General features: G+C 42.1%; 1 protein-coding gene across 1 annotated transcript; it reads left to right on the top strand.

Moving 5' to 3' along the window:
- The first annotated feature begins 289 nt into the window (after positions 1-289).
- Positions 290-16,975, top strand: cbarpb (CACN subunit beta associated regulatory protein b). Its single transcript, XM_034216251.1, is given in 12 exon segments — positions 290-495; positions 1,482-1,654; positions 2,513-2,585; positions 5,026-5,165; positions 6,780-6,841; positions 8,091-8,253; positions 9,372-9,543; positions 9,940-10,092; positions 10,552-10,783; positions 11,287-11,479; positions 12,552-12,827; positions 12,829-16,975. Coding segments are annotated over 10 exon segments (2,586 nt in total). The 5' UTR covers positions 290-495; positions 1,482-1,654; positions 2,513-2,537; the 3' UTR covers positions 13,976-16,975.
- Positions 16,976-26,670: the final 9,695 nt, after the last annotated feature.

Genomic DNA, 26,670 nt, shown 5'->3' with positions numbered 1-26,670 from the left:
ACAAGATAGGCAACAGATAGTGATCTAATACTTTGATATTGGAACAAGTTATGGTTTCTCTTTTGTATGCCACTGCATGGACGAGAGAAAACTTGTATGGCGTTAAAAAATAAATAAACCTACATACAGATAGACACTGTATGAACTGCTTTACTATGTTTCCCACTTCTGCAAGAGTGACTGTAAAATACACAAATAATATAGTATTGTAATCATAGTTTACATTCGTGAGACACCCTTACGCCCCTGAACCAGCCACCCTGTCTGTGACTGACTGAGCATGAGGCTAATTTGGAGAAGCCCTTCATCACTCAGCTCTACCTCTCCTTGCGTCACGTGGTGCTCCTCTGACTGGGGTGGTGGGTGTGTCTTAAGCAGTGGGGTTTCATTCATAAATACTTTTAGCTTTAAAATCCACATTAAAGTGTCCACAGAAGAGTTCCGCGTTATTGGCTTTGGCCCTCCACCCCTGTATGAACCCGGTCGGTTGTTTAGGTGAGTGCTTCCCCTGCTTCATGCCTGCTCGTGTGTGTGTTTGTGCAGCCAATTCAAACCGTGTGCTACCTCCTCTGTCGGTGTCACCGGACTGATGGAAATCATAGGCGCCTGTGAAATATCAAGATGGCATTTTTATTAACCTCACTGCGCTGCTGGGAGTGTAGGCTACCTGCTTTTCATCCGTTTTTAAACTTTACTATCGGCTCCATTTCATCTCGTAATGTGATGAGATGTTGTCTTCTCGCAGTAGATTGTATCACCCAAACCTCCATGAGGAAACAGCTGCCAGAGGCGAAGCTCATTATTTGTTCCGGGAGGAAAACACATTGCAGTATCGACTACCGAGAAATAAGAAACGGCATGGTTTATTGTGCAGCATTTCTCATTTTAAACAGGTTATTACAAGGTCTCAAATTACCATAGCACTCATATTCTGTTCCAGGGGGTACTTTGGGTATGATGGGAGTGGGACGAAATATAAAAGGCTACTCAAAGCGAAAACGATACCCAGTATAGTCATGCAGCTGGCATAGATATACGGAAATGTTGTGAAGCATGAAGGGATATTACCATCTGCTCAGCCAACCATCAATATAGAAATCTTCAGGGATTGCATGGAAGTAAGAAATGTTAAAAAAAAGTCAAGACTATATTTTCATACTTACACATTTCTTCCTATATTCCCTAAAGCTTTACAACACTGAATAATGGTAAAAGACTGTTAGGCATCTCTAACTTGTTATCAGCTATATTATTGCATTAAAATGATACAGTGAGGTATTTTTGGTTTTCCAAATGTTGAAGGAATTCTTCAAAGAAAAATGTTCTCTTGAATGAAAAACAGTATTTCCATGATCATCACTACTCAACTAGTAGCCTGTCAGAGATCTGTGTAGTGCATGTGTTGAATGCAAGCTCTTATGCAAACCTATCCACACAAACTGAATAATTAACCAATCGTTCTGCCGTATGTTTGTTATCAGCCATGAAGCTTTGCCGTCCTGTTGCTCCGGGGCCAGCCCTGAGGGGGATCACTGCTGCTCAGGCTCAGTCGTGCTGCTTGGGCTGAGGTGACTGAGGATGCAGCAAGGGAGCTGAGGAAGAGACTCCTGACACACACATCCAGAGCTGCTGCTGCGCACTGCCCTCCATCAGGGTAAGACGCTGGGCTGGTAAAAGAGCAGGATGTGGTACAGTACTGCAAGGGAAAGCATTCTGGTCACAGCCTGATGTGTTTCCAGTAACTGTTTTCATGCTTGGACGCTAGATGCAGGGAGTTAGACAGGCTTTCCACAAACAGCTCGGCAATAGCTTACAGGTTGTGGTGCTGAAGTTGAGTGCTGCAGTATCTGGCAAGCAGGCAAGGAGTGCTGAGTGCTGCTGGCATGTATCTACTACCCTGCTGGGTGAGTAGATCTAACCAGGGTGTGTGTATGGCGTTTGCTGCAGCAATAGCTGTATTAATGGCCATGATCTGTAAAAGCAAACGCATAGCAGCAGCAGCGCTAGTGGAACTGCTGGAGCTAGTGTTTAATAAGAGCTGCTGTTTCTCTGTTCTGTGTTTCTCTGTGTGTGTGGGAGGCAGATGGAGAGTCTTCAGGCTGATATGGAATTACATGGGTGATGATTTGCAGCTGAGATGCTACGATTTATATATATTCTGTGGGATTCAAAGCATGCGCACAAGCACACGCCGTACGTACATACGTTTTTGTTTCTGATTCGTCTTGCAGTCTTTCATGGCTGTTAGATGCAACAGGATTTTTCTGCAGCAAAGAGCATCTTCAATCACTTCATACAGTGTGATACCACACACCAGGCATCAATAATGGAAGGCATTCTTTATTCTGTACATTCACAGAGGTTTGGCTTTATGTTGACATGTGAATGTGTGGATTTATTATCACAGATGATCGCAGTGTCTCTGGTGGCTGACTTTGTGTTTTGAAAAACAGCTCCGGTAACAGTCATTTCCTCTGTGTGTTTGTGTGTGTGTGCATGTGTTATCTCTCAGGGGGACTCTCTAGTTGGCCTGGACCATGAGCAATGAGTCTACCTTCTGGAACATCCTACCAGAAAACTCCACGGTAAGTCTGCCTTTCGCCACTGGCTTATTCTCTAACTTCCTGTCTGTGTGTTTGTGTGTGTTGTGTCCAGCTCACCACCAGAACCATACTTTCCCCTCATATTCTCTTCTGGCCAATTGACTGGCTAATGGAGAACATCCTGACCTGGACCTGACATAATTAATAATTTAATTTCCCCTCACAGACAAATTCAAATGTGACGTCAGAATGTAGAGATCATTAACACTTGCTGTACGTCCTCAGAATAACACTATAACATCTATGGGGTCGCTAAAGGGTCATCGTGATGATATTTAAAGATTACATTGTTTACTCCAATAAAAGGGAAAGGCCTGCTGTTGTTCTCTACCCTCCAACTCATTACATTACATGTCACTTGTTAGACGCTTTTATCCAAAGTGACTTACATACTCAATACTGTGGGCAATTCCCACAGGAGCAATTTGGGGTGAAGTGTCTTGCCCAGGGACACAACGACATGCGCTGACTGCAGTGGGGTTTGAACCTGTGACCCCCTGATCCGAACACCAACGGTCAACCCACTGCAACACACGCCTCATGACCAACTAAACCAGGGGTCTCAAACTCAAGGCCCGGGGGCCAAATCCGGCCCGCAACTTCATTTTATGTGGCCCTGCAAGAGCTTGCAAAGAATATAATACGTTTATTATACGGTTACATGCCACTTTACAGAAGCAGGTTGCCCATAAACTACATGTCCCACAATGCATCTCGTTTTGTGACATGGGTACACTGAAGAGACTTGCAATTGTTTGCCCTGGACTTCTGCTTTCAGACGTAGTTAATTACTAAGTTATTTTCCTATCCGATATTAATCCAATTCAGAGGCAATAATGTAATATAATACATTATTTGATATATTATATATTTATATAGTTAAAACCGGCCCTTTGAGTGCAACCTTTATGTGAATGTGGCCCGCGATTAAATTGAGTTTGACACCCCTGAACTAAACCATTCAAATACCTGTTCTGTAGCATACATGGGCATCAAGGAACTTGGGAAAAACATTTAAAAAATGAAATAAATAAGGAATATTCAACTGTAAAATGTTGAAATAAATACATAAAATGGGCAATTTATTAATAAACAAATAAACTCTGCATCATTTTGGACCACTAAGTAAAAATGTGTAATTAAAAATGTGGACCCTGCTAAATAAAATAATAAAAAAGATTACGGAGTTGACAGAGAGAAATGTATGGTGTAACTTTTCATTCATCATACATACAATTAATTTGACCTTTTTATTTATCATTCACTGATTTATATCTTCATAAATCATGTTACCTTGGACTCAATGTTATGCACATGTACAGATGGAGGCACAATGCTACCTACCGAATGATATTGACAAAAATTTCCTTTTTATAAAATCATATTAAGGTGGTGAAAATCATGGGTTTATCAGAAATGTCTTTCCATCTGCTTTTGTGTGAGCTGACATCATGGATTGTACAACGTTTTTTCTAATGAATAAAGAGGGAGGGCTTTCAACATATCCTCCTCTGTTGAAACGTGTTCATGCTTGAAAAACTATCTGTAAATCATAACTATAGATAAGATAGAGCCTCTACCGGTGCGCCCTGGGTGGTTAATTCACTAAGCTGCTGTCCTTCCTGGGAGGGCTTTGCCGTAGCTCAGGTACACTGTAGACAGGTTAATAGCATTGGCCTTTAATGATTCATTTCACTGTTGCATTTATAGATTTACTTTATGCAGGCCAACCAGCCAGTGGTGCTAAATCAATCCTTTAAGCTGCACCGTGTTACTGGGAAGGTAAAACAGCTGCACAGTGATGTCGTTAAGTCTTGGCTGCACTTCCTATGTTGCGATAGGAATGGCATATTCAGAGCTTGTTTATCTATTGTATTGTGTTGAAGTGTTTTTTATTTTCTAAAAAGAGAGCAAGTTAGTTCTAGTACCCACATAGGAAATACACACAGTATGTTAAATGTAAAAATTGTTTGCTCCACTCTTTCCGTAAACCCTGTGTTGAGAGGCAGTCGCATTTTTACACTGTTTTTGGAAAATAATCCTTTGACAACTGAGAGTTGCTGCAGTAAGCATCAGCGAAAAGCTTCAGCAGGTAGAGTGCTTATGTGGGAAGTGTTTGGTTGTCCCTGAACCAGCGCATTTAATGTACACAATCAGCTCAGGTCATCACATACCTGTAAAGCATATTTGGGTTCAAGAAAAGCGCTATAGAAATAAAATATATTATTATACCTCTCTTTCACTGCCTACGACTGTAATGAGTCAAATATACCAGTTAGCAGGTCCGTCGGTACAGTACAATAAAGTACCATAGACCTATATATATATATAGACCTTTTCACTGCGGACTATTCATAACAGGAAAGGAATAGATGTTACTAATAATCTAACTATCCATTTTGCCCTCCTCTGTGTATTTCAGGAGATCCCATTTGAGGCTGAGGAGCAGCAGGATGGCTACGTGCTCCTCCTGGTTATCCTGTCCATCCTCCTGGTAGGAACGTTGATCTTCATCTCTGTCCTCCTCATCACCTGCCGCAGAGGAGGCCAATTCTGTACCAGGTACGATGCAAAAAAACATCCATAACATTCAGGATTTCACTTAACTAGAGTGACTTGTGAAGAGTTATAGGATCAAAACTAAGCAACAAACCGTGAAGACCTATGAGCAGTGGACTTATTAAAAAAAAAAGCTTCTGCACATTCTAATAAAGATAGCCACACCATTCCTGCTTTGCTTAACAAGGCTGCCTTTGTGGACGTACAGGTGGTGCTTTTTTTACAGTGCTGCAAACACACACACACACACACAAAAACACACAGTTGACCAACAGAGACTGCTCTTCCTGAGCTCATATGCATTTGCTATTTATAGAGAGCATGACACTTATGTTGAATGTGTTTACCTGCATAATAGATCGGGCTCATTCAGTTTAAAATGAAGCTAACTACTTCCTGTCCACTTTGCTCCATACGGTGAATCCCGAACACATCTTCAGGACGATTCCATTAACAGACAAAGCAGTGATCCACGAAACAGATTAAATCATCTCAAGCTGTTTTGCAGTAAGTGGTAGAGCAAATGATGCAACCCTATATAGTTAGAGATGCTGTTAAACCAAGACAACAGGCTGCATCTAGTACATGAAGCAACTCAGCTGTTAGAGTGTCAGGACCCTCTGTGGGGCTGTTGTAAAAACACCTTGCTGGAAATACATTAAATATTTATGCCCATCTATTTGTGATTCATCTGTGTTTATTCAGCAGTAACATAGCTACCCTCCAGATGCTTTGTCCCTCACTACAGCAGCACGCATCATCAAGTACACTTGAATATATGAGTGCACACCAACTAGATGCAGATAAAACTCAGAGGCTGAGCAGGGAAAAGACGAGGCTTGCCGGCGGAGAGCAGGGGCGAATCGGGCAGACCGGTACAAACGATGAGTGTAATGAGATTTCATAGCAGCCATCGGCGGTGATTAATCCCACATCTCCACCGAACCAGGTGTGTGCACAGAGAGAATACACACACAGTATGAGGAAGCAACAGAGGAAATGAGAGACGAGAAGAAGCAGAGATCGAGGTGGACGGAGAAATCCCTCAAGTCACAAATACAAGCACAGACACATAGCTCTGCTAAATAAAATCAGATGGGATGAAATGTCTGTAAAGAGCTTTCTTTTGTTATGCCTCAAAAATTACTTCCTGGGTACGGGATTAAAAACTCTTCCATTGAGAGACAAAGAAGTTGACACTGGGAGGTTTAAAGAGTGGTTATACTTAAAGAAGGAAGCATTATTCATCCCTTTAACAATGTGACCTTTAATGTGTGTTTTTTCTCTGCAACTTAAAATGAATGGAACTTTAAAATCCAATACAGCACCATGCATTATCAGTTCAAGAGGTTATCAAGTTACTATCAATGATTTAGGCCCGATTATACAGCCAGCCATTTAGAAAAACAACGTGGTGAAAATGTAGACTTATTGTCCTTATGCCTGGATTTTCAATCATTGAACAGAAATGTCCACAGCAACGCAGCAGATCACAAAGCTTTGTACTGTGGCCCCACATGTGGCTGCTGCACACATCAGTCGGGTTGGACAGATGAAAGCCAGACTTCAGTGGTGATCATGTCACAGCATTGATCTGAATGTTTCTGTGTGCCCCAGGGCCAGCGATGACCCTGAGAAAACCAACACCACCTACGTGGAGGAGTCTCTGCCCACCCATGGTAAGAGCAAAAAGGACAAAGAGGAAGAAAGGAAGGGAGGGGGAGGGATAAGGAAGCAGATAAAAAAAAGGCAAATAACCGAGAGAGGGAGGAGTAATGGAGATTGAGGGATTGGATTGATGGAAGCAGGGATATTTGTATCTCGTCAGCACAAAGTGTAACGTTCATTGCATTACAATATTGCGATATCAACCCAATGAGTTTAAGTAGCTGTGCCGCTCCTGGAACACATTTTGGGACCAGTAGATGCACTCAGATCTCAGATACAAATGATTTAGTAAAGGAAAGTATCCATTTGGCACCAAACTGCTTTTGTCAGACTTTTTTCTTTCATTTATTTTAGTCAGCAGTTTGTCATATTACCAGTCACTCTCTACAGAGGTGTCTAAACATCAGAGGCTTCGCTTCACTTATAGTCAGTGTAAATCAAATCAAGTTTTATTTATATAGCACATTTATAAACGATTTTTGGTCGAGCCAAAGTGCTGTACATATAATAAAAATAGCCTACAGTAGAGACACAGGGCTTACATTGTTTTTCTTGTATGATATTATGCCTTATATCACAGTTGAAAGTGATGAGGAATGGCATGCAACACTAACCCTAACACCTGAACCCCTTGATCACCACATGGAACGCCCATTTACGACAGACTGCAAATAAGTCTTGTAAATTCTGTCACATATCAACTAAAACTTCTATTATGTGGTCCGAAGTTCACCTACAAAATGTGAGCTAAACAAGAGTAGGAGTGTACATCTATGGTAGAAGATATGTGAGGCTTTACTGCTAATGTGCTAACATTAGCATGAGTAATGTTTAGCATTTTAGATTATCCTAAGCATGTGAACGTTTTCTAACTTGAACTAAGCACAAAGCAGAGATCTCTGATTATTTTTGCTTTAAACAAAAGTCAATTTGACCAGTGAAACCTTGAACTGTTTGAATATGTTTAAATATTTCACTGAATGAATGAAATTGTTGACTTGCTGGTGAAGCTTGGGGAAAGTCAGGAGATCATCAGTCAGTAGGCTTCATCCTTTAGGTAACATGAATGCTGTTAAGGTATTTAGGTCTGGCTTAGAGAACTAGTTGAGCTGATAAAAGTCACATTTACTTTAAGAACATTACAATACAAATAGAATAATGTCTTGAACACTAACAATGACATCTCGATCTTCCTATACGCGTGTTTCTATTTAATTAACCGTCTGCCTCCCCTGTCTTTTTCCCCTTGTTCTCCGGTAGAAATCACCATCAGGGTGGATGAGTCCGAATGCATGTCAATGGCCAGCTTTCACGACCAGGAGACCGAGCGCTTCCTCTCCACGGGAACAATGGGCCGTCGCGTCTCCTTCAATGAGGCTGCGCTCTTCGATCATGGCAAGAAGGCCCAGGAGAAGGGCCGCAGGTTAGAAAGCCAACATACACAGAAGCCCACATTTGCTATTTTTATATCAGTGTATAACCTTCTTTAATATCCATTCACTCCAGCTCCACTGCTTTCTGAGATCAAATAATTTCACATTTAACCGTGTCCGTCTCTCTTATATGCTGGTTAAGGAACGGGTTAATAATGAATTCAGAATGCATTATGTATGCTACGGGCACAAGGAACTGTCACCCTTTCCCATTATTTCCCTGCCCTGCTTTTCTCATAGAGCCCCGAGCATGATATGCAAATGCTTCAAAGGGATTCAGTGTTGCTAAATGCAGAATCCAGTTTAGCTCTGATCGTTCTGAAGTCAGATATTCCCCCTGTGTCTTTTTGCCTCTTATGCAAGGATAAGCTTCATGATTTAAGACTTCTTGAGAGTGCATGCAACTTATGGCTAATCTTAAGAGGATTTAAAAAGGCCCTATTGTGCTTTTTATGGGGGTTCTCTTTCCTGTGCATGTGAATGCCTGCATGAAATGCCTCGATTGGACTCCTTTGTTAACTAATGTACATAGTGATATCACTATGTAACACTTGAGCTTCTATCGGCTAGCGCTTAAACATATTGTATGTCGTTGATATCCTGGCTCCAAAATGATGGATTCGAGCTTCCTATTGGTATCAGGACAGAGAGTCTCCACACATTCCGTCGCAGACTGAAAACTCACCTGTTCGACTGCATCTTTGCTAAAAAAATAATGTTCTGTATGTAGCACTTACAAAGGATTTGGCTTTACGTGAAGCTAATGCAGTAGCACTTCATCTGGTTGGGCTTATAGATAGGAAATGTACCTGCAGGATTCTTGCTTTTGAGATTTGTCTTAATGGTTGAATGCACTTATTGTAAGGGGCAGGCCATCTCATAGCAATTGACCAATCACAACAGAGCCGGCCACCAAACAAATCAGAGCAGACTGGGCTCTGGTTTCAGACAGAGGGTGAAAAGAGGTGCTGCAGTATGAGAAAAATAAAGAGCTTTTTGAACATTAAAGCATGTAAACATGTCACAGTAAAGTAACAAAGTACTAATATCAACCTGAACATTTGAATAAAATGTCCTCTTTAATTTAACTCTATGTTGTTCTCCTCAGGTACACTCTGACCGAGGGCGACTTCCACCACCTGAAGAACGCACGGCTCACACACCTCCACATCCCTCCCCCCGCCCTCAAGATAGTCACCATCCACGAGTGCGATTCGGCCGAGAACAGCATCACCATGACGACTCGCCCTGTCGCTAAGTCGGCACTTTCCATCTTCCAGGTGACAGCCTCGAACCTGCTATTAGTCCTAATGCATCGTTATTCTTGACTGGGGTCAATTTGAACATCAATCACTTGGGACGGGGCAAGAAGATGAATCAACCCTAATGTAGGTGCATGTGTAGCCAAACAGAGGGATCAAGACCCTCTCATTACAACAGACTGAGCACATTGATTTCACATTTATGTGTTCGAATATCTGTGCAAGGATGACAGCTGGAGATAGGATCGCAACTTGATATTTATATTTACTTAAACATGAAAAAAATGGGAATAGATTTATAGTACCGATTTTGAACAAGTGGGGAAAACATTAGAGCTCTGTAAAAGAGATGCAGGTTCAAGAATGTATTCATGAAGAGTAAAAGTGAAATGTCCTTGTCTTTGTATCCTACAGCCGATGCTGTGCCCCCTACCACAAACTGCGCTGACCAGCCTGAGTGTCAATCCCAGCTGTGCCCTCCCTGGAGATGCTCTGAACTCTGTGGTGAACACCAGCTTCAGTGAGAACACTATCGCTCTCGGCACCAAAGGGCGAATAACCAGCTCTGTAAGTTACCTCCAACTACTGTCACATATATTGCATCAAGTAATAAATACTTGTCACAATTTTGTTGAAGAAATGTCTTAGAAAAGTAGGCCACACAGTGAATCTCCTTCTGTCAGTCATTAAAACAAGAAAAGTGAGTCTGCATACAAATCGCCTGTTAGCGCTCGTGTTGTGAAAAAATGCAGTTCATAGGTCAAAATGAACTGTGTTGAGTTAATAATTTGTAGAGTGCTGCATTTTCTCAAGAAAGTACACCAAACGGCTATTCGAGCCAGTCAACCAGGGAGTCATCCACAGGGACATTATGGGGTCACGGAGCCCGAGGGAGGACCAATAGCGGTGATGTTTGATGGGTAAACAAGGAAGCCTGTGTGGGACTTCACTGTCAGAAGGGATTACACACACACCACAAGTCACGGCAGGTTTTCTTTCTGACGCGTTTCTCCCTCCGTCTCTCAGATCGAGATGATGGGAGCGGGGCCCCGGGGCCGAGGCAGCAGTGTTAGTGTTGGAGAAGGGGCCTTGGTGAGGAGCAGGGGTTCCCCTTATGCGGCAGGAAGTCAGGGGCCTGTGCTGCAGTTCTTCACTAAACTGCGGCGCCATGCTAGTCTGGAGGGGGCCAGTCCCTACTTCAAGATCAAGAAATGGAAGCTGGACAGCAGTCAAAGGGCCTCAAGTCTGGACACCAGAGGTAATGGATCCTTGATAGTGTACAAAATATGTTTAGAAACAATCTGTGCCAGAGGAGGGAAGTGCAACACTTAAAAAAAAAACTTGGCAGTTTTATTTCTTTCATGTATTTCTCTATTTATATGTGTGTTTTTGTATTTTGGGCAAGCTCCTCTCTTGGTTAAGCAGGAGGCTCCAGGAATCAACTGTGCGATGCCTTTCTGTCGCTAATACTGGGATATACACACAGACACACACACGACCAAGACAGATGGGTCAGTGACGTAAAGTGTCCTCGTTCTGAGTCAATTTGAGCCCCTGAGTAAATCCTACCGGCAGATTCCCTTCATTCTATACACACACAATTCCTCTTTGACGATACTTAAGGGACCAAAAAAATATCACAAAATCCCCTCTGAAACCTCGATAAGCTTTCTCCTGAATTAAGTGTCACTTCTGTCCTGTCCGCTGTGACGCAACTTGTAAAACTCACTGCTCTCTTCCCCCATGTTTGTCGTGAGCCAGGCTCCCCGAAGAGGAGACATTTCCAGCGTCAACGAGCCGCCAGTGAGAGCATGGACCAGGAGGACAACGACGCACACCACATAGACCTCATCCAGTACATCGCCCGCACCCAGGACCTCCCCTACTGTCCCAGCAGCCACCCCACCACACGCCTCCTCTCACCTCCTTCCACACCACCCCCCTCCCTCGGCAGGTATCTTTAATTCCCTTGCCATTCATCCTGTTCACTGCTTTGCTGCCTTGCACTCATTTCTTTACCCTAGCTAGAAAAATGTATTATGATAACGATATTACACCGTTAGATAAAGCTCTAAGTCCCAATTCTTCAACACTTTTCCCGTACATAAAAGGGTCCCCTTTATAATCTCAATAAAACACCATTGCAAAATAAATCAAAGTGGTTGTTTTGACAAGCCAGTTGATGTGCAAATGTAAACTATCAGTATCCAAACGATTGAAGGTTAGGTTATATTTCTATTTTAAATTTAGGAAATCATGTTTAAAACTGCGAGTTTTAAATTGTTATTGTTATCACATGAATCTACATTCAAACACAACATGCTGTGTAATTGTAATCCAACACAGGCTTATCTGTGTGTAGTGAGATCCCTGTAAACAAGAACCACTTGAATGATTTGGAGCCAGGGGATTCCCAGAGTGCATTTCTTTTAGAGATTGAAGTGGAGAATCGGGACGCAGAGTTTATTTTGGCATAGGAAATCATTCCACCGCTGACATGATCTGATAATGTCATGATGTCGAAAGACCGCAAAGGTCACTGCAATTCAGTTATTTTAAGAGCGCAATTCAAGCAATGGAGTTTAGCTCAATATAGGGTTATGCAGCGAAAATAACCAGTTTCCTAAAGTACTTTCTTATATAATGTTTATTTCCCTTTACGAAATGTTATTTTAAACAAAAGCAGCATTTCCTGTGTTTTTTTTGCAGACGATTATTGTTGATTGTATTGCTACTGATATAACTTGTGTTCTTTAAATCTGCTGACTATAATGAAAGCAAGGGATTTCTAGGAAAGTATGGTCATGCATGGCATCAGTATTCAGTTTAAGGACATGCAACAGCAGCCATTGCAAGTCATGAAAACCATTGTGTGCACTGTGAACACAGCCATGTGTCAGCTGATTGTGATATTCAGGCAAATGCTCCGACACTGACAGTTGTTTTTGCGAATGTGTGTGTTTCTCCCCTTCCTTCTCTCCTTACTATCTTCATTTTATCTCTCCACACCTGTGTGCACACTACAGGGTAGAGGTGGAAGTGATGGTGGAGGCCAGCTGCAGCCATGGCGGACCAGGGGTGATTGGCCTATCCCCTGATCCCCAGGATGAAGCACTGTCCCTATCAAGAAGGGAAGGTGCAGACCCTCTGGACCCCCCAGATCCCCAGGAACCCCAGTCCCTTTACAAAGACATCTGGAGCCTTCGTGCAACACTGGAAAAATACGCCGCCTCCGACCACAGCAGCAACAACGACAGGAACTCCGTCTGCAGCGATGTGGAGAGTGTGTGTTCTCTGGGGGGGGCGCACAGAGAGAGGAGGGCTCCCCAGATACCCGTCCCAGGAGTTAGGGGATGAGGCAGAGGACATTTCAATGTTTATTGATGAGAGGTTGGAGGTGAAAGAGGGAAGAAAGAGGAAACAGGGAAGCACAGACTCAGAGCGAGGGAGCAGCGATGGAGAAACATCGACTCGTAAACTGCTGCAGATGGACAGCGGCTACACGTCGATAGAGGCTCCGTGTCGCGGTCCAGAAGACTTGCGACTGTTTGGGAGCGCCAGCAGCAGCCCGAAGGACAGAACAGCCCACGAGAAAAGGCACCACTTTACCAGCGCAGGGCGAAGTGGCACTATCGGTGAGAGCTTTGAGTCTCACCACTTTGAGGAGGAACCGGAGGATGAGAGCTTGTTGGGTGCCAGTGGAGGAGTTTCCATAGAAACAGGTGCTAGTTCACTTAGCTGGTTACCGTACGGTCAGATTCTCACACCTCGAGAGGCTGCAACGCCTTCGCCTCAACCACTAATGCTGATGCGGCGAGACTACAGCATAGATGAGAAGACGGACGCCCTCTTCCACGAGTTCCTCCGTCACGACCCTCAGTTTGACCAGCAGGAGTCGCCGCAGAGGAAGCACCGCTCACGGATTCACCTCCGCAAGCAGTGGCAGCGGCACAAGCAGTGGAGCGACCCGGGAGTTAGGTACTTCCAGACCTCTTTTGAAAAACAGAGAACCCCGCTACGGAGGGGGGACAGTGTGAACTACCCTCTGGACACGAGCTACCACAGCACACTCCCCCGCATCGTCAGCGCTCCCGACGAGGAGGCCAGCGACAGGACGGGCAGCACACCCGACAGGAAAAACAGGGAGCAGGGTGTCACCGAAATCACATCCTCTTCTCCACCACCTTGTGATCTCTCCCTCTCAGAGCAAGATGGAGGGCAGGTTGAGCACCACGACCTCCCTCCTGATCCCCCGGACGAGCTCTGGCTCCTTCAGGCGCCCGACTCCCCAGGCCACGGCCCGCAGACCATCACAGCAGAGCTCACGGACAAACTGACTGCTAACCTGGGCGAGAGGCTGTATATGGGCCTGCGCAGGGCCAGGGACACAGCCGCTGAGTGTGTGACGGTGACGGCCACACACACTTCTCCGGACCACAGCCCAGTGTAGCAGGGCTCCAGTCGCCCTCCTCGTCACTCCTGCTGAAACAGCTTTGTTTGATTTGTCCCGACTCAGTTTAGAATGGTGTGATCCAGACCCATAAACACACAATGGAAATGTCTGTCTGTCTTCATATCTGCTGTCATTTAATGTTCAATGTTGCCAAGCTAACTTATCAAAAAAAATCTATTAGTAACAGTTGTGTTCATTGATTGTTTCTGTCTCTACTGCTGCCTTCTTGTCTCTGCTCTCCAGTATTAATAAGTGAAGCTGAGGGCCAACATGGCTTCTGTACTTGTTGATCCACTGTGAAACCAGGTGCTATTAGATGAGTAGAAACCTAGAGATCTGGACGCAACAGCTGGTCCCATGATCATGCATTGGTGGAAAATAAGTATGTTTATCACTATTCATGAGATAAAAATGACTCCATTGATGTTAATTAAGTCTTGTGAGATACACTAGCTGATCACACAAGCTGTTTAGATCAGTAGTTCCTAACCAGTGGCGGTCTTAAGAGAAGTCTGAGATAATTTAAGTTATTTATATTTACACTGAATTATATTTATTTTTATATTGTTTGGTTTTGTCCTAGGCAATGAGCAGTTAAGGCCATTTTAAGTCAGTCTGGAAGCCATGATAGCAATTTCTAGGCACACTAAACATTGATTTATTAAATATATTTCGACAAGTTGTTATTTCCATAAGTTGGTTTACAGCAACCTGTCCAGCTTTGTCAAACTCTTCCATGCTTGTGGCCATGTTTTTTTTATTTTTTTAAAGTAGTTAGTTATCTAGCATTGTTGGAAGATGACATCCCCATTCTTTATCCCGCCTACAAAGCTCTGATTGGTTGATGCTTATCCCCATTGTTTGAAAAGGTTGTTAAGTGAATTTTGATTCAAAACTAGACTTTACTTGATTTAAGGGGTAGCTGAAAAGGTTGGGAACCATTGGTTTAGATATATACACATAATACAGTTAGAAAATGCCAGGAAAGTTAACAAAGTGTCACTTTTGTCTTCATTAAGTGTCTGACTTGTCATGATGTTGGTTGTTTTTGACTGAAAATACTTCTAAGCTATGTGAAAACTGTTGAATAAGTTGTAATATATATTTTGGTACATGCATTGCTGAAATGACAATGTAAACTGATTGGCTGGTCTGAAGAGGACAGGTTAGGACTTAACAAACCAGACAGCCACTTGCACTTGGGTATGATCTTCATCAGTCACAGAGATGACATTAATCTCCATGAACTATGACTCTTAGTGCTTTAGGCATCACTGACATGAGGCGAGCAGTTACATTACAGCTTTTAAACAAGATGGCTGCCCTCACAGACATTTGTTGTCAATTTGTAAGAAAGGCATGCTTTCTTGTGCATGGGGCTCACAGAACAGTCTTCATTTATCCGCATCTGACATTCTTGTTTTCTCCTCCTCTCCCTCTTCTCCTGAGAAAGTTGACAGTGAAGTAGATGCCTCCCTCGGGGGCCGAGGACTTCACTTCCTGCCAGCTTATAAAACCAGGCTGAACAAAGATGTTGTTTGTTGTTAGGTCCACTTGGTTTGTTTTCTTTCTCTTTTTTGGCTTCCTCTGTGCGATTGAAAACAAACCACTACTGCCACTCAAATGAAACCCCAATAACAGATTATGTTCTGTGGGCAAAGAATGATGTTGAAAACCCACTTTTGCTCACAGATCTTAGTTTTTACATCCTCAGCAGTAGCAGCAGGTTGATTCTCGCTCATAAAACGTCGATCTCAGAGGGGCTGTTGGGCTTTCCGTTTCTCCCACGTGCGGGGAGGGGAGCCACTGCTGAAGATGGTGTTGAATACTAATCAAAACGAGAAGGATTTCCACCTTTCATCCCCCTGCCTCCCCTTCCTCGTTGTTTGAGGCTATTACCATGCAGTAAATTGAAATCACTGCATAGAAAATCAGGGGAGAAAAACATTATCCGCCTCTCTTTGTCTGGGTGTGATGATGCTCCTTCCCAGCCTGCATAGATTAGATCTCTCCTGACAGTGTGACAGGAGTCTCCTCTTGTGGCTAAGTGCAGATGCTGCGTTCCTCATTAGGAGGGCAGTGACTGAGATGAAAGAAGGTGAACTCAAATAAGGAGTAGAAAGTGATTTGTCTTTGGATCTCTCCTTTTCCTTCACGCAGGCTCCCCTCCGACACACATTATTTCACCATGAAGAAACACAATGTGCTCAGGCACAATTTTGTGCAATCAAAAATGGTTATGCCAGCGCTAATCAGCAGAAAGGAAATTAAATCCCCCCCTCTGATATAATGGAGCTGATGCCTCCCTGATGATAAAAATTACTCCGCAGAGAAAGTGGAATACAGCTTCATTTCCCACAGATATAAAACTAGAATGTCTTCGAGCTGAATCAAACACAACAGTCTAAAGGAATTTGCCATACGGGGTGATTTTCCGTACATGTGTACAAAGATTGCTGTGTATACAAGCACAATGTCACAGGAGCTAGACTAAATGGATGTCCTTTATTAGGTTTAGACAGATGCTGTGTACCTGGAGACACTGTGGTAAATGGTGTTTGTAAACTAACCAGTAGCCTGTCAATGCATCGATGCTGTGTGTAGGTCTGCATGAGAGTTAACATTTTAGTATAGAAATCCTTATGTTTTCTTAGACTTACGGTACAAGATTTACCTTGAGTTACTGATCCTTTGGTAAAAGGCAGAAGCCGAAACATTGGTATGACCTAGAGATTTTGTACTTTTGAGAGTCATGCTAGAATGCTGTAACTGATGAGATTTTGTGAGATTTATCTCTTGAAAATAGAAGTATTTCTGTATTCCTTGCTTGTTAGTAAATCGCTTAATTTCTCAAAGGAAAAAAAAAAGATGAGCTTTCTTAACAACTTTGCTTTTGTTGATCCAAATGTATTGAGCCTTGAGGGACCAAATTATATTTAAAAAAAAGTGTTATTTTAGGATTGTTTTCCAATCTGTGAATAAATGAATGAAGCAAAAGTGTTTGTAACTTGCTTTATTCCAAGGGAATGGTTGTTAATCATGGCGTGGGAACAGATCCCAGATAAGGTTCCCCGCTCAAGAATCTCATTTCATTTTTCTCTGTTGCTTATAGGTTCCTATTGATTTCTTGCCTCTCCTCAGCCCCGACAGATTAATTGGAAAGAAAAGTCAAATCCAACCTGCCATCTACAAAGGGAACGTCTCAAATGTCTGATTTCTAAAAAGAACAACCTTATAATCTGTCTCACTGAACTGCGCCTTGAGCTGCAGGGCCATTATTTTATAATACAGAAGAAATACTGCCATGCTATCGCACTGGCGATAAATAAAAGTAAGGAGGAGCAAAGTGAAGTGTTGGTGAATAAGGAGGTGATAACTGCTGCTTCCAATGCAGTCACAAATACAGAATACACACTTGTAAAATATGTCGGAGCTGAATTATAATCATGTTCCTGTGAATAAAATACTAGCTACTATCACCAATCATAACATATTCTAAAATCAACATAGAATAGAAAACGAGACTAGGCAATAAGAAAAAGGCTTGACTATTAAAAACATTTGGTAGACAGAGCTAAGTCCGTTTTTTTCTCTGCCCTAAACTACATCATTAAATGGAATTTCTCCACACGGAACATTTTTCTTTTCCATAAGAGCAAATGTATTTTCCTCACTGAAATCACTGTCAGTCTACTGATTCAATACACATCATACTGACAGACTGCAGGGTGGACTACACTCATTCCGTGGAGGGTGGGGGACCTCCTTGTCCTCTGGGTGTGTTTCAATGTTTTGCATCATGGTGTGCATTACCTCTATCCCTTTTATTGTCTGTCAACCAATCGCAGGGCAAAACACCTCAACACTCAGCCAATGGGGAATGTGTAGAGGGGGCTCCTTCAGTATTGCCGGTACGTCATTATCTGTGCAGTGTTGAAAAAAACAGAGTAGGCTGTTCCCCCCCCCTTCGGTGTGAACTGTACTTGATGGTAACTTGAAAGGAACAGGGGTCCAACAAAAAAAATGTGGCTCCAACATGCCTCATGCACAGATTCAGCTAAAATCTCTTTAACATTTGAAATACATAACTATAAATCCAGTCTGGGAACATAGCCTTTTCACACAAAAATGGCAATAGTATGCATTAAGATAATGTGACAAAATACACATATTGTTGTTTATTCTGTTGTTTTCTGTTGTGATTGGCTTTTATCAAACAACATTTAGACAGTAGCATGTTACAGGCCTAAGCTTTACAATGGAGACGGGTCCATGGGCTAGTCGAGGGTCCATGGTGAGTTTGTTCACTTCTTTGTAATACAAGCAGGATAGACACAGACAGACAAAGACAGAACTGCAGCTAAAAAGTTGGAAAATGTAGTTTTGGGTGATATGATGAAAATCATGTGACAGTCATGCTAGAAGTTCTGTGTGAACAGAGAAAATATTATTGTTATTTCACTTTGTGACAGTCATAAAGGTTACAACTCCAAAAAGCGAGTGCCTGTGTGGAAGGCCAGTTTGTCTTAAAACATATTTATTATGAGGGACTGAGGCTAAATGACATGTTGTTATGGGTTACAGAAGCAAGGGAAAGACTATCAGATAGAATCAATGGCCCGGTCCCAAAAACCAGTTAAACACTCAGGGACTTAATTAAAGTCACCTGGTAAGTGAAGAGAGGCTGATATAAATAGGAATAAGACAGCACTTTGCAACAAACCAGGTTACCTTGACAACATCTGAACACGTTAATCACCAGAGTAGGATTGGGACTTTTCATTTGATGTGTTTTCTTTCTTCAAGCACTTTAAGCATCGACTGCTTACCTCTGCTTTACAATGTGATGAAGACATAATTGTCAAATTATCAATTTATTTGTATTTATTAATATAAGTATTGCTTTTGGGCTTCACCTAATAATCCCACATCACAACGCTATGAACTCTGTGGGGAAGTTCCCTCACGCAAAATCTGCTGAAACGTACTCTTACTGAAAGTGTGTATAAAATGTCTCCAACGGCCGATTTGAAAGCCCTTGCAGACTTTACGGTTGAGTTTTGTAATTGGGATAAGGCCAGCGGTTGTACTGTGTGTGTGTGGACTGGTGTTTTGACTGCAGAGGATCCTTCCCTACCACTTCTTAGTCTAGCTGCTTTGTAAACGCATGGCTGGTTTTCCGTGTTAGCATGAAAACTGATGTTGATTTTTTGCCACTGGGAGACTCTTGCAGAAAAATACGAGCTGCAAAACACAAAACCCCATGAATACAGATGTTACTGAAATGCTTCAGCTGTCATGTTTTTTTTACATTATTACTGCACATATTTTATGTATGTGTATATATTTTACTATATTTTTTATTATTTGTAATGTTATTATAGTTTTCTTATAGTTCTCTATCTGTGTTTTTTTTTTTACTTGTATGTATGCACCACGACACTAGTCAAATTCCTCGTACGTGTCAACCTGGTAATAAACCAGTTTCTGATCCTGATGGTGTCTTACAGCTTGGTGCAGTTACACTTCACTAAATAAACACAGTGACTTATTCAGTCCATTCACAACTAAACTGTTGCTCATGCCACAGAAAGGGATGGTGGTGCTGCTGTGCCCTTCTTCACACACCTACACAAACACATTGCACTATCTTACACACTCATTTGCAATCCCCTCCACTTCCCCTCCTCTTCTGCCTTCAACATCAGAGGACTGCATTCAGGGATGTTTCTGAAAGGAAAACCCTTTGCCTCCCTCCCTCCCTCCTCACCAGCATCACCAGCTCCTCCCCCGTCCCCCCTCCACCCACACATTTCCCCTCCTCTCCCTCACCAGATTTCCTTTTAACTCCAGGCGTTGTTTGAATGTGCGAGAGCTGTCGATGACTCACCGGGTTCCTCTCTGCTCATGATTAAGCGGCTATTGTATTTCTCACTTATTATGGTCGGCGAAAGAAAATGTGATGCCAAAGGCTGATAAGTGTGAAATAATGTTAACAGAGCAGACCTAAGCTGTGTGTTAGACAGCCATAAAGCTAAAAAAAAAATTGTTTTTACTACTAGTGTTGCTTTGTATATTGGAGGGAAATAGTGCCAAGACAAGTACTAGTGTTTATTTTGGTACATGATTCATAAAATAGGAGCAGCTCATGTTCATTATAAGAACAATGATGGTAATTACATCAGATATCTGGAGTCTGTGGATATATTTGTGAGAGGCAATGGATTTTTCATACTCAAATCAAATCAAGGAGAAGAACACTATTAAAGTGTTTGCTGCTGAGTGAGTCATCGAGGAAATGAGGGGGACAGTGAAAATTAAGACAAGAAGATGTGAAGACAGTGAGGCAGACACAGATCGGGCTGTCACAAATTAATGGGCTGCTACAAAAAAGAAAAGTGGAAAAAGTAAAGAGAAAAAGAACCGGAGAAAACCCTAGAAAGCTGATTATGCAGCATCTCCTGCCCACACAGTCTGCCCACGCTCCCTCTCTCCAACGCCTCCTCACCCTCCTCTTCCTCCTCTTCTTCTTCCTCTTCTCCTCGTTTAGGATTCTGCTCCATCCATTCCTCCGTCCCTTTTCCCTTCTCAGCTGCGTCATCCAGCTTTTTCATTGTGTTGCGCTCCCATTCTCCTCCTCCTCCCACCTCTCAGGGGACGGAGCAGAACTCTCCACTGCTTCGCTTTGTTATTACATTCAGGATGAAGCTTTTGGGCTATTAGCTTCAGCAGCTACACTCCATGATGGTTTGAAGGACAAACGCACACCCACACACATGCAGACAATATTCAGTACCACTTTACAGTAAGACTACCCTTATAAAGGGTTTACGAATAGTTTGTAATTCATTTATTAATTAGGTTGTGAACACTTTATAAATCATTAATAAGCTTTTATAAGACATGAGATAAACAGGGCAACTGTGACCGGTTGCTTGCCAAATAGTGAGCCCACATGTATCTGTACTGCTAAGTCTTATATTGGCTACTTAGCTTACTTCGTCTTCTTCATCAGCCAGCATCCTTGGTATCTGTTGCTCACTGAGTTGATTCTCGCTAAGTAGCCAATATAAGGCTTAGTCATCTTGCCAAATAGTGAGCCTGTGTTGATATATAGGTTTATATGTAACTGGTTTATAAATGGTTCTTAATGATTAATAAAGTGTTTACAACCTAATTCATAACCTAATTATAAACCCTTTATGAATCCTTTATAAGGGTAGTCTTATTGTAAAGTGGTACCCAATATTCCACACACTGGAGAGTTATAAGCCGCCTTTAACTGTAGTTATGTGTCATTAAAAGCTTGGTAAAATGCTTTAAAGAGAGGGGATTCAGTTGTATCTTTGTGTTAAACGTACTGAATGAATATAAATATATAAAGCTGACTACAGAAACAATATTTATTACGTACAATTTAGACTTTAGGTTAATCGGTATGACTTTGGTTGTTGAGGGTTTCCTTTCCTGCCATGTGTAGTTACTGTGTTTACAGCTGGAAACGTTTTCATCCAAATCTTTGTCTGATCCCGCAGATAAAGAGTTTCTCCGGTTTACCAGTCACACAGATATTCACACACACACACACACACACACACACACACACACACACACACACACACACACACACACACACACACAATAATGGGTATTGACAATTACGGGAAAGTATAAAGCGGTGACAATAACAAGTCAAACAAACATGGACTTAACATGTGACAGCCACACAAAGCAACCAATATATCCTTGCATGTGTGTGTGACTACCCTACATCAAAGTGTACACATGTACCTCCCACGCATCACACACACACTCTTCACTACACTCACACCTCCCACACTTGTGCCCACACATACACATATACTACTTCATGCAGTTAGGTTAGAAAAAGGTCTCTCCACGCACGCACGCACGCACGCACGCACGCACGCACAATCCTGAGTGCTCCTGCCATCCTTAACACAACCTGGGGAGAGACGTGTGTCAGTGCTGAGGTGAAAAAAGGGGATGAGAGTGACTCACTGCACCTTGGGACAGGCAATCCATAACATCAACACTGATGTCCACACTGCCAAAGGGACATGACTGGAGGATTATGACTCAAATTATCCTACGTATTAAAATATCAATGCTTGTCCAGGTCACACAGGGCCTGAGGAACTGAGTGGGAAGAGTAAGGTCGCAGAAGAGACAGACCAATAGGAAATAACCATAAAAAAGAGAAGATTAAAGCAGCAATAATCTATATTTCTTTGGCTGTTTCCATAAGTGAAAAAATAAATAGTGTATCCGCCCTGTGATTTTTTAAATTGCTATGGGTCTTTCTTGGCCTATTACACCCTTTCACCATGTTTTTGATGAAAAACTTGCATTGTTTTTTTCTTTAATCCTGCTAACAAACACAGACACACATACCAACATGACCTCTTCGGCAGAGGTAAACATCATGAGATCACAAAAAGCATTATAGTTAACTCTGAGGAGGACATTAATGTCTGTACCATGTTTGCTTCAATTCATCCGACATTTGAGAGCTGCTTTCAAAAATGTTGTACAAAGTAGTATATTGAGACAGTGAGATCCTGTCGTAGTGTTCACTTGTTCCAAAATAATACTTATTGCACTAATTATTGCATATCTATTGGAAACAACAGTGGTAAGCGTTTAAAGGTACTTGATTGGACTCCTTTGTTTAACTTCCTTAACATAGTGACATCGATATGTGACACTCGCTCTTCTATTGGCTAGCACGCCAATACATTGTACGTGAAAAAAATAAGTGAAATGTCAGTAGAGTAATCTTAACAAGTGTTTATTAAAGAAGACCTTGACCTATTTCCATTTGTTTGGCAACAGGTGCAAAGCAGGAAAGCAGACTGTGTACTAACTCACCTTACAACAACAATAGCTGGTTTCACTCATTCGAGCTGTGTGACAACGAACTGACAATGAGGTGTTGGATGATTCATTTCAAAAGGAGAGGTGTTTTGCTAATGTTAGCAGGTGCAGCTGTAAAGTCCTATTATAAGAAAACAGGAAACAACTCCAAACAAAAGGCATTTTTTTGTCCTTTTTTTTTTTTTAAAGCTAACAAGTGTTCTTGGAAGAAAAAGTAGTGTTATGTGCCCCCTCCTCTATGTGCCTCCCCCATCTCTTCTCACACCTCCTTCACAGTGTGCCTCTCAGCTGTGGGTGTACTGATTAGCCTGATCCATAAATAAATAATCAAAGTGAGAGCAGCGTCATTCCACACGCCCCTATTATCACACACACACACACACTTTTCTGATCCTCGTTATGATGTGTTTTATCGGAGGATAACTGAGAGACGGAACTCAAGCCAGATTATCTCCTGCTCTGATGAAATGCACAACAATAGGAATATCAGCATGTGTGTGTTTGTGAGTGAGTGCGTGCATGTGTGTGTGTGTAGGAGATAGTGATAGAGACAGGAGAAAAAGTGAAACATACAGTCAGTGCGAGTGTGACTAAACTGACTGCAGCAGAATGACTCACCCTGTTGCCATGGTAACCTAAAGACACTCTCTCCTCTATATCGTGCCATTCCAGCTAAAGGGGAGAAAATGTACGTTTCCGGAAATCAATGTGGAGAAAAAAGGCTAAATAAAAACCCTTATATATAAAAGCAGAATTACCAAATAACACAATGCTCTGATCCAACCACACCTCGTTATCTCTCCCCCCTGTCTTTCTCTCTCTCTCTCACACACACTGCAGTATAAAACCCAGCAGCACACTCTCCTCCGCGGTAGTGGACTGGACTGATGTGTGTGGGTGTTAAGCTCGAATGCCCTTGGTAAGTGAAAGCCATGTTGAATAAAGTTGGCCTCCAACCACAAAACTAAACCCCCTTTAGAATTCATTTTGAGCCAAGTTTGGATTGTCCCAATTATTAAAAAATACTGTGTGTCCTTCCTATGAGATGCAACAACCAGCAGCAAAACAGCAAATACCACAGCATAAAGATTTATAATCTTTTATTTCCAGTGGTGAATACTGTCTTTAAGTACATTTTTAAAGTGTATTTTACTTGACAATGTCTATTTCTTACCACCTAATACATCTAACTTACAACATTTTGGAAGCAAATATTGTACTTTCTACATTTACTTTGCAGATTAAGCATGGTTCAACTTTCCCATTCTACTATTTAACAGCCTGCAGGTGTAAAGTGTAATGGAAAAGTTAAAGAGTATGGAGCAACACCCCTTAAAATTGCATGCCTGTGTGTAAGGGTTTTACAACTTGGTAATTTAACCATGATGTTTGAAGTTTTCTTTTTTAGGAGCTATGTTGGGCTGTGTCTTGCCTAAGGACACCTCAACATCAGAATACAGGAAATGCTAATACAAATACATTAATATGTCACACTGGAAGACAAGCAATGGCTGAATCCAAACCTCTATCTGTATCACCAGAGAGATACCAAAGATGTGTACATTTAACGCTCAAATCTCTTCTCTAAAAAGGTCTGACTGTCCTCCCCTCAGCAGAAAGAAAGAAATAACCCCGCCTCCCATAGTAATTAGTGTACAGCCCTGTTCAAATAATGTGTCTTCACTTCAGATTGGAAAAGGAAGTAATCAAACTTCCCACCTCAAATACACCAGACTCCACTTTGACACCTTCACCCACGATTAATTGGCAATAGAAAATTAATCAGACCAATTTTCTCTCCATGTCCTTCGTGAGGTGGGAGAACACAACACCCAGAAGTCAGGGCAGACAAGAATGATGGTTCTCCTGTTTAATTTAATTGGGTCCTGTGTGGACACAGTCACATTTCTAGGCAGCTCATTAAGCTCCACTATGGAAAAATAAATGTTCCAATTCAAAGACTAACCCAATGAAACACGATGGGCTAATAAATAAATGGATATAATTTCCCCTGTGACCCCAAAGACAGGTCTGAAGCAGGTTGTAGTGCAGTCAGAAAAACATGTGATAATGGGGAATACAAAAAGATGATTGTCTTTAACTTCTGAGTGCCTGCCCCAACGCTGACGGAGTCTGTGATGGAGAGAACAGATTATAAAGGGCTCTGGAGAGGCTGTAGCCTCTGTCACCTTGTTGACTCACCATGAAGTCACTGCAATAAGTGAGGGGGAAGATGAGAAAAGTTGTTTCATAAGGAAGTCAAAGCTATTACAGTATAGACGGACTTACTGGAAATGATGCTGTACTACGGAGACCATGTGTATTTAATTAAATCAGGATCTCGAAACAGAATTGGAAAATTGTTGTGGTGACTCCTACACAGAATATGCAGGAAGATGTTAATAACTATCATTTTGATTCTGCAGTCAGCCATTAAAGATCAGTCATGAAAATGTGTGTAAATCTGGATGTGTGCTTAAACGTGTGTGTGTGTGTGTGTGCGTGTGTGTGTGTGTGTGTGTGTGTGTGTGTGTGTGTGTGTGTGTGTGTGTGTGTGTGTGTGTGTGTGTGTGTGTGTGTGTGTGTGTGTGTGTGTGTGTGTGTGTGTGTGTGTGTGTGTGTGTGTGTGTGTGTGTGTGTGTGTGTGTGTGTGTGTGTGTGTGTGTGTGTGTGTGTGTGTGTGTGTGTGTGTGTGTGTGTGTGTGTGTGTGTGTGTGTGTGTGTGTGTGTGTGTGTGTGGGGGTATGTTGTCTTGCTAGGGGGCTGACATCGGCAACATGCTGCAATTAGCCAAACGAGAGAAAATGACATATTGAGCGCTGCTAGCACCTTCTGTTAGTCATCCGGAGAATGTCTCTTCAGGCCGTGGCTGTGCTGCTGACACAACTACAGCACCATCCTGCACAGCATCACTCTCTCATGTTCAAGCAGGAAAAGTCAATGAGTTGATATTACTCAGCCTAATTCAGTGTTTTTTCCTCAAACCAGTCAAATGTGATGCATATTTGGAATATACAACATACCAACTTTATGTATTGGTCTTTGGTTTCCTTTTGAGGAACTGACCTGAAAAGAGTACTGTATATGCTGTGAACAGTATAGGTCAGAAGGTTTGTTGAACACACAACACTGTGAAATGTGTCTACAGGCAAGCATATAAAACATATATGAATCATAAATTCAAACTCAACTTTCATGAATAAATCATGACAATGCATGACTTGAGTTTTAAAAAGAATATTCCCATTTTTACTATGAAAGTGCATGAAGTGCATAGTCCTTTCCCAAAAACGTCTTTGAGAATGATTCAATACAGACCCATACAATTAAACTTTAAGAAAGCTCATATCATAACAATGACAAAAGCACATAACAAACACGTTTTACCATAGCAATCTATTGGTTGTCACCACTGAAAAAAACTGAAAAAAAGCAAGAGCAGCAACAAGAACAAGATTTGTGTAACCTCTTTGTTTTGACTGTGGTAGACTGGCATTATTGTCCAATAGCATCCCATCAGCTTATTTACACACAACCACACTCTTTTGTATTCTAATTAGCCCAATCTCTTTCATATTTGTTATAGTTACAATAATGTTTAAGTCCAACGATTAAATACTTCTTTGGTCCATTGTTCTAGTGATGTGACGTTCTCGAACGATCCAATTCTTTTGAACGGCTCTTTGGTATGAACGAAGGGAACCGAGTCGTACTTGGTGAGAGCCGTTCTTTTTATCGTTGGCTCACTGCCTGCCATAAATCCACTCGCCTTTACTTAAACCCCACGGACCCGC

This window comes from Gymnodraco acuticeps, unplaced genomic scaffold, assembly GCF_902827175.1.
Source record: "Gymnodraco acuticeps unplaced genomic scaffold, fGymAcu1.1, whole genome shotgun sequence".
Classification (NCBI taxonomy): domain Eukaryota; kingdom Metazoa; phylum Chordata; class Actinopteri; order Perciformes; family Bathydraconidae; genus Gymnodraco; species Gymnodraco acuticeps.
This window is presented reverse-complemented; position numbering and strand designations above follow the sequence as displayed.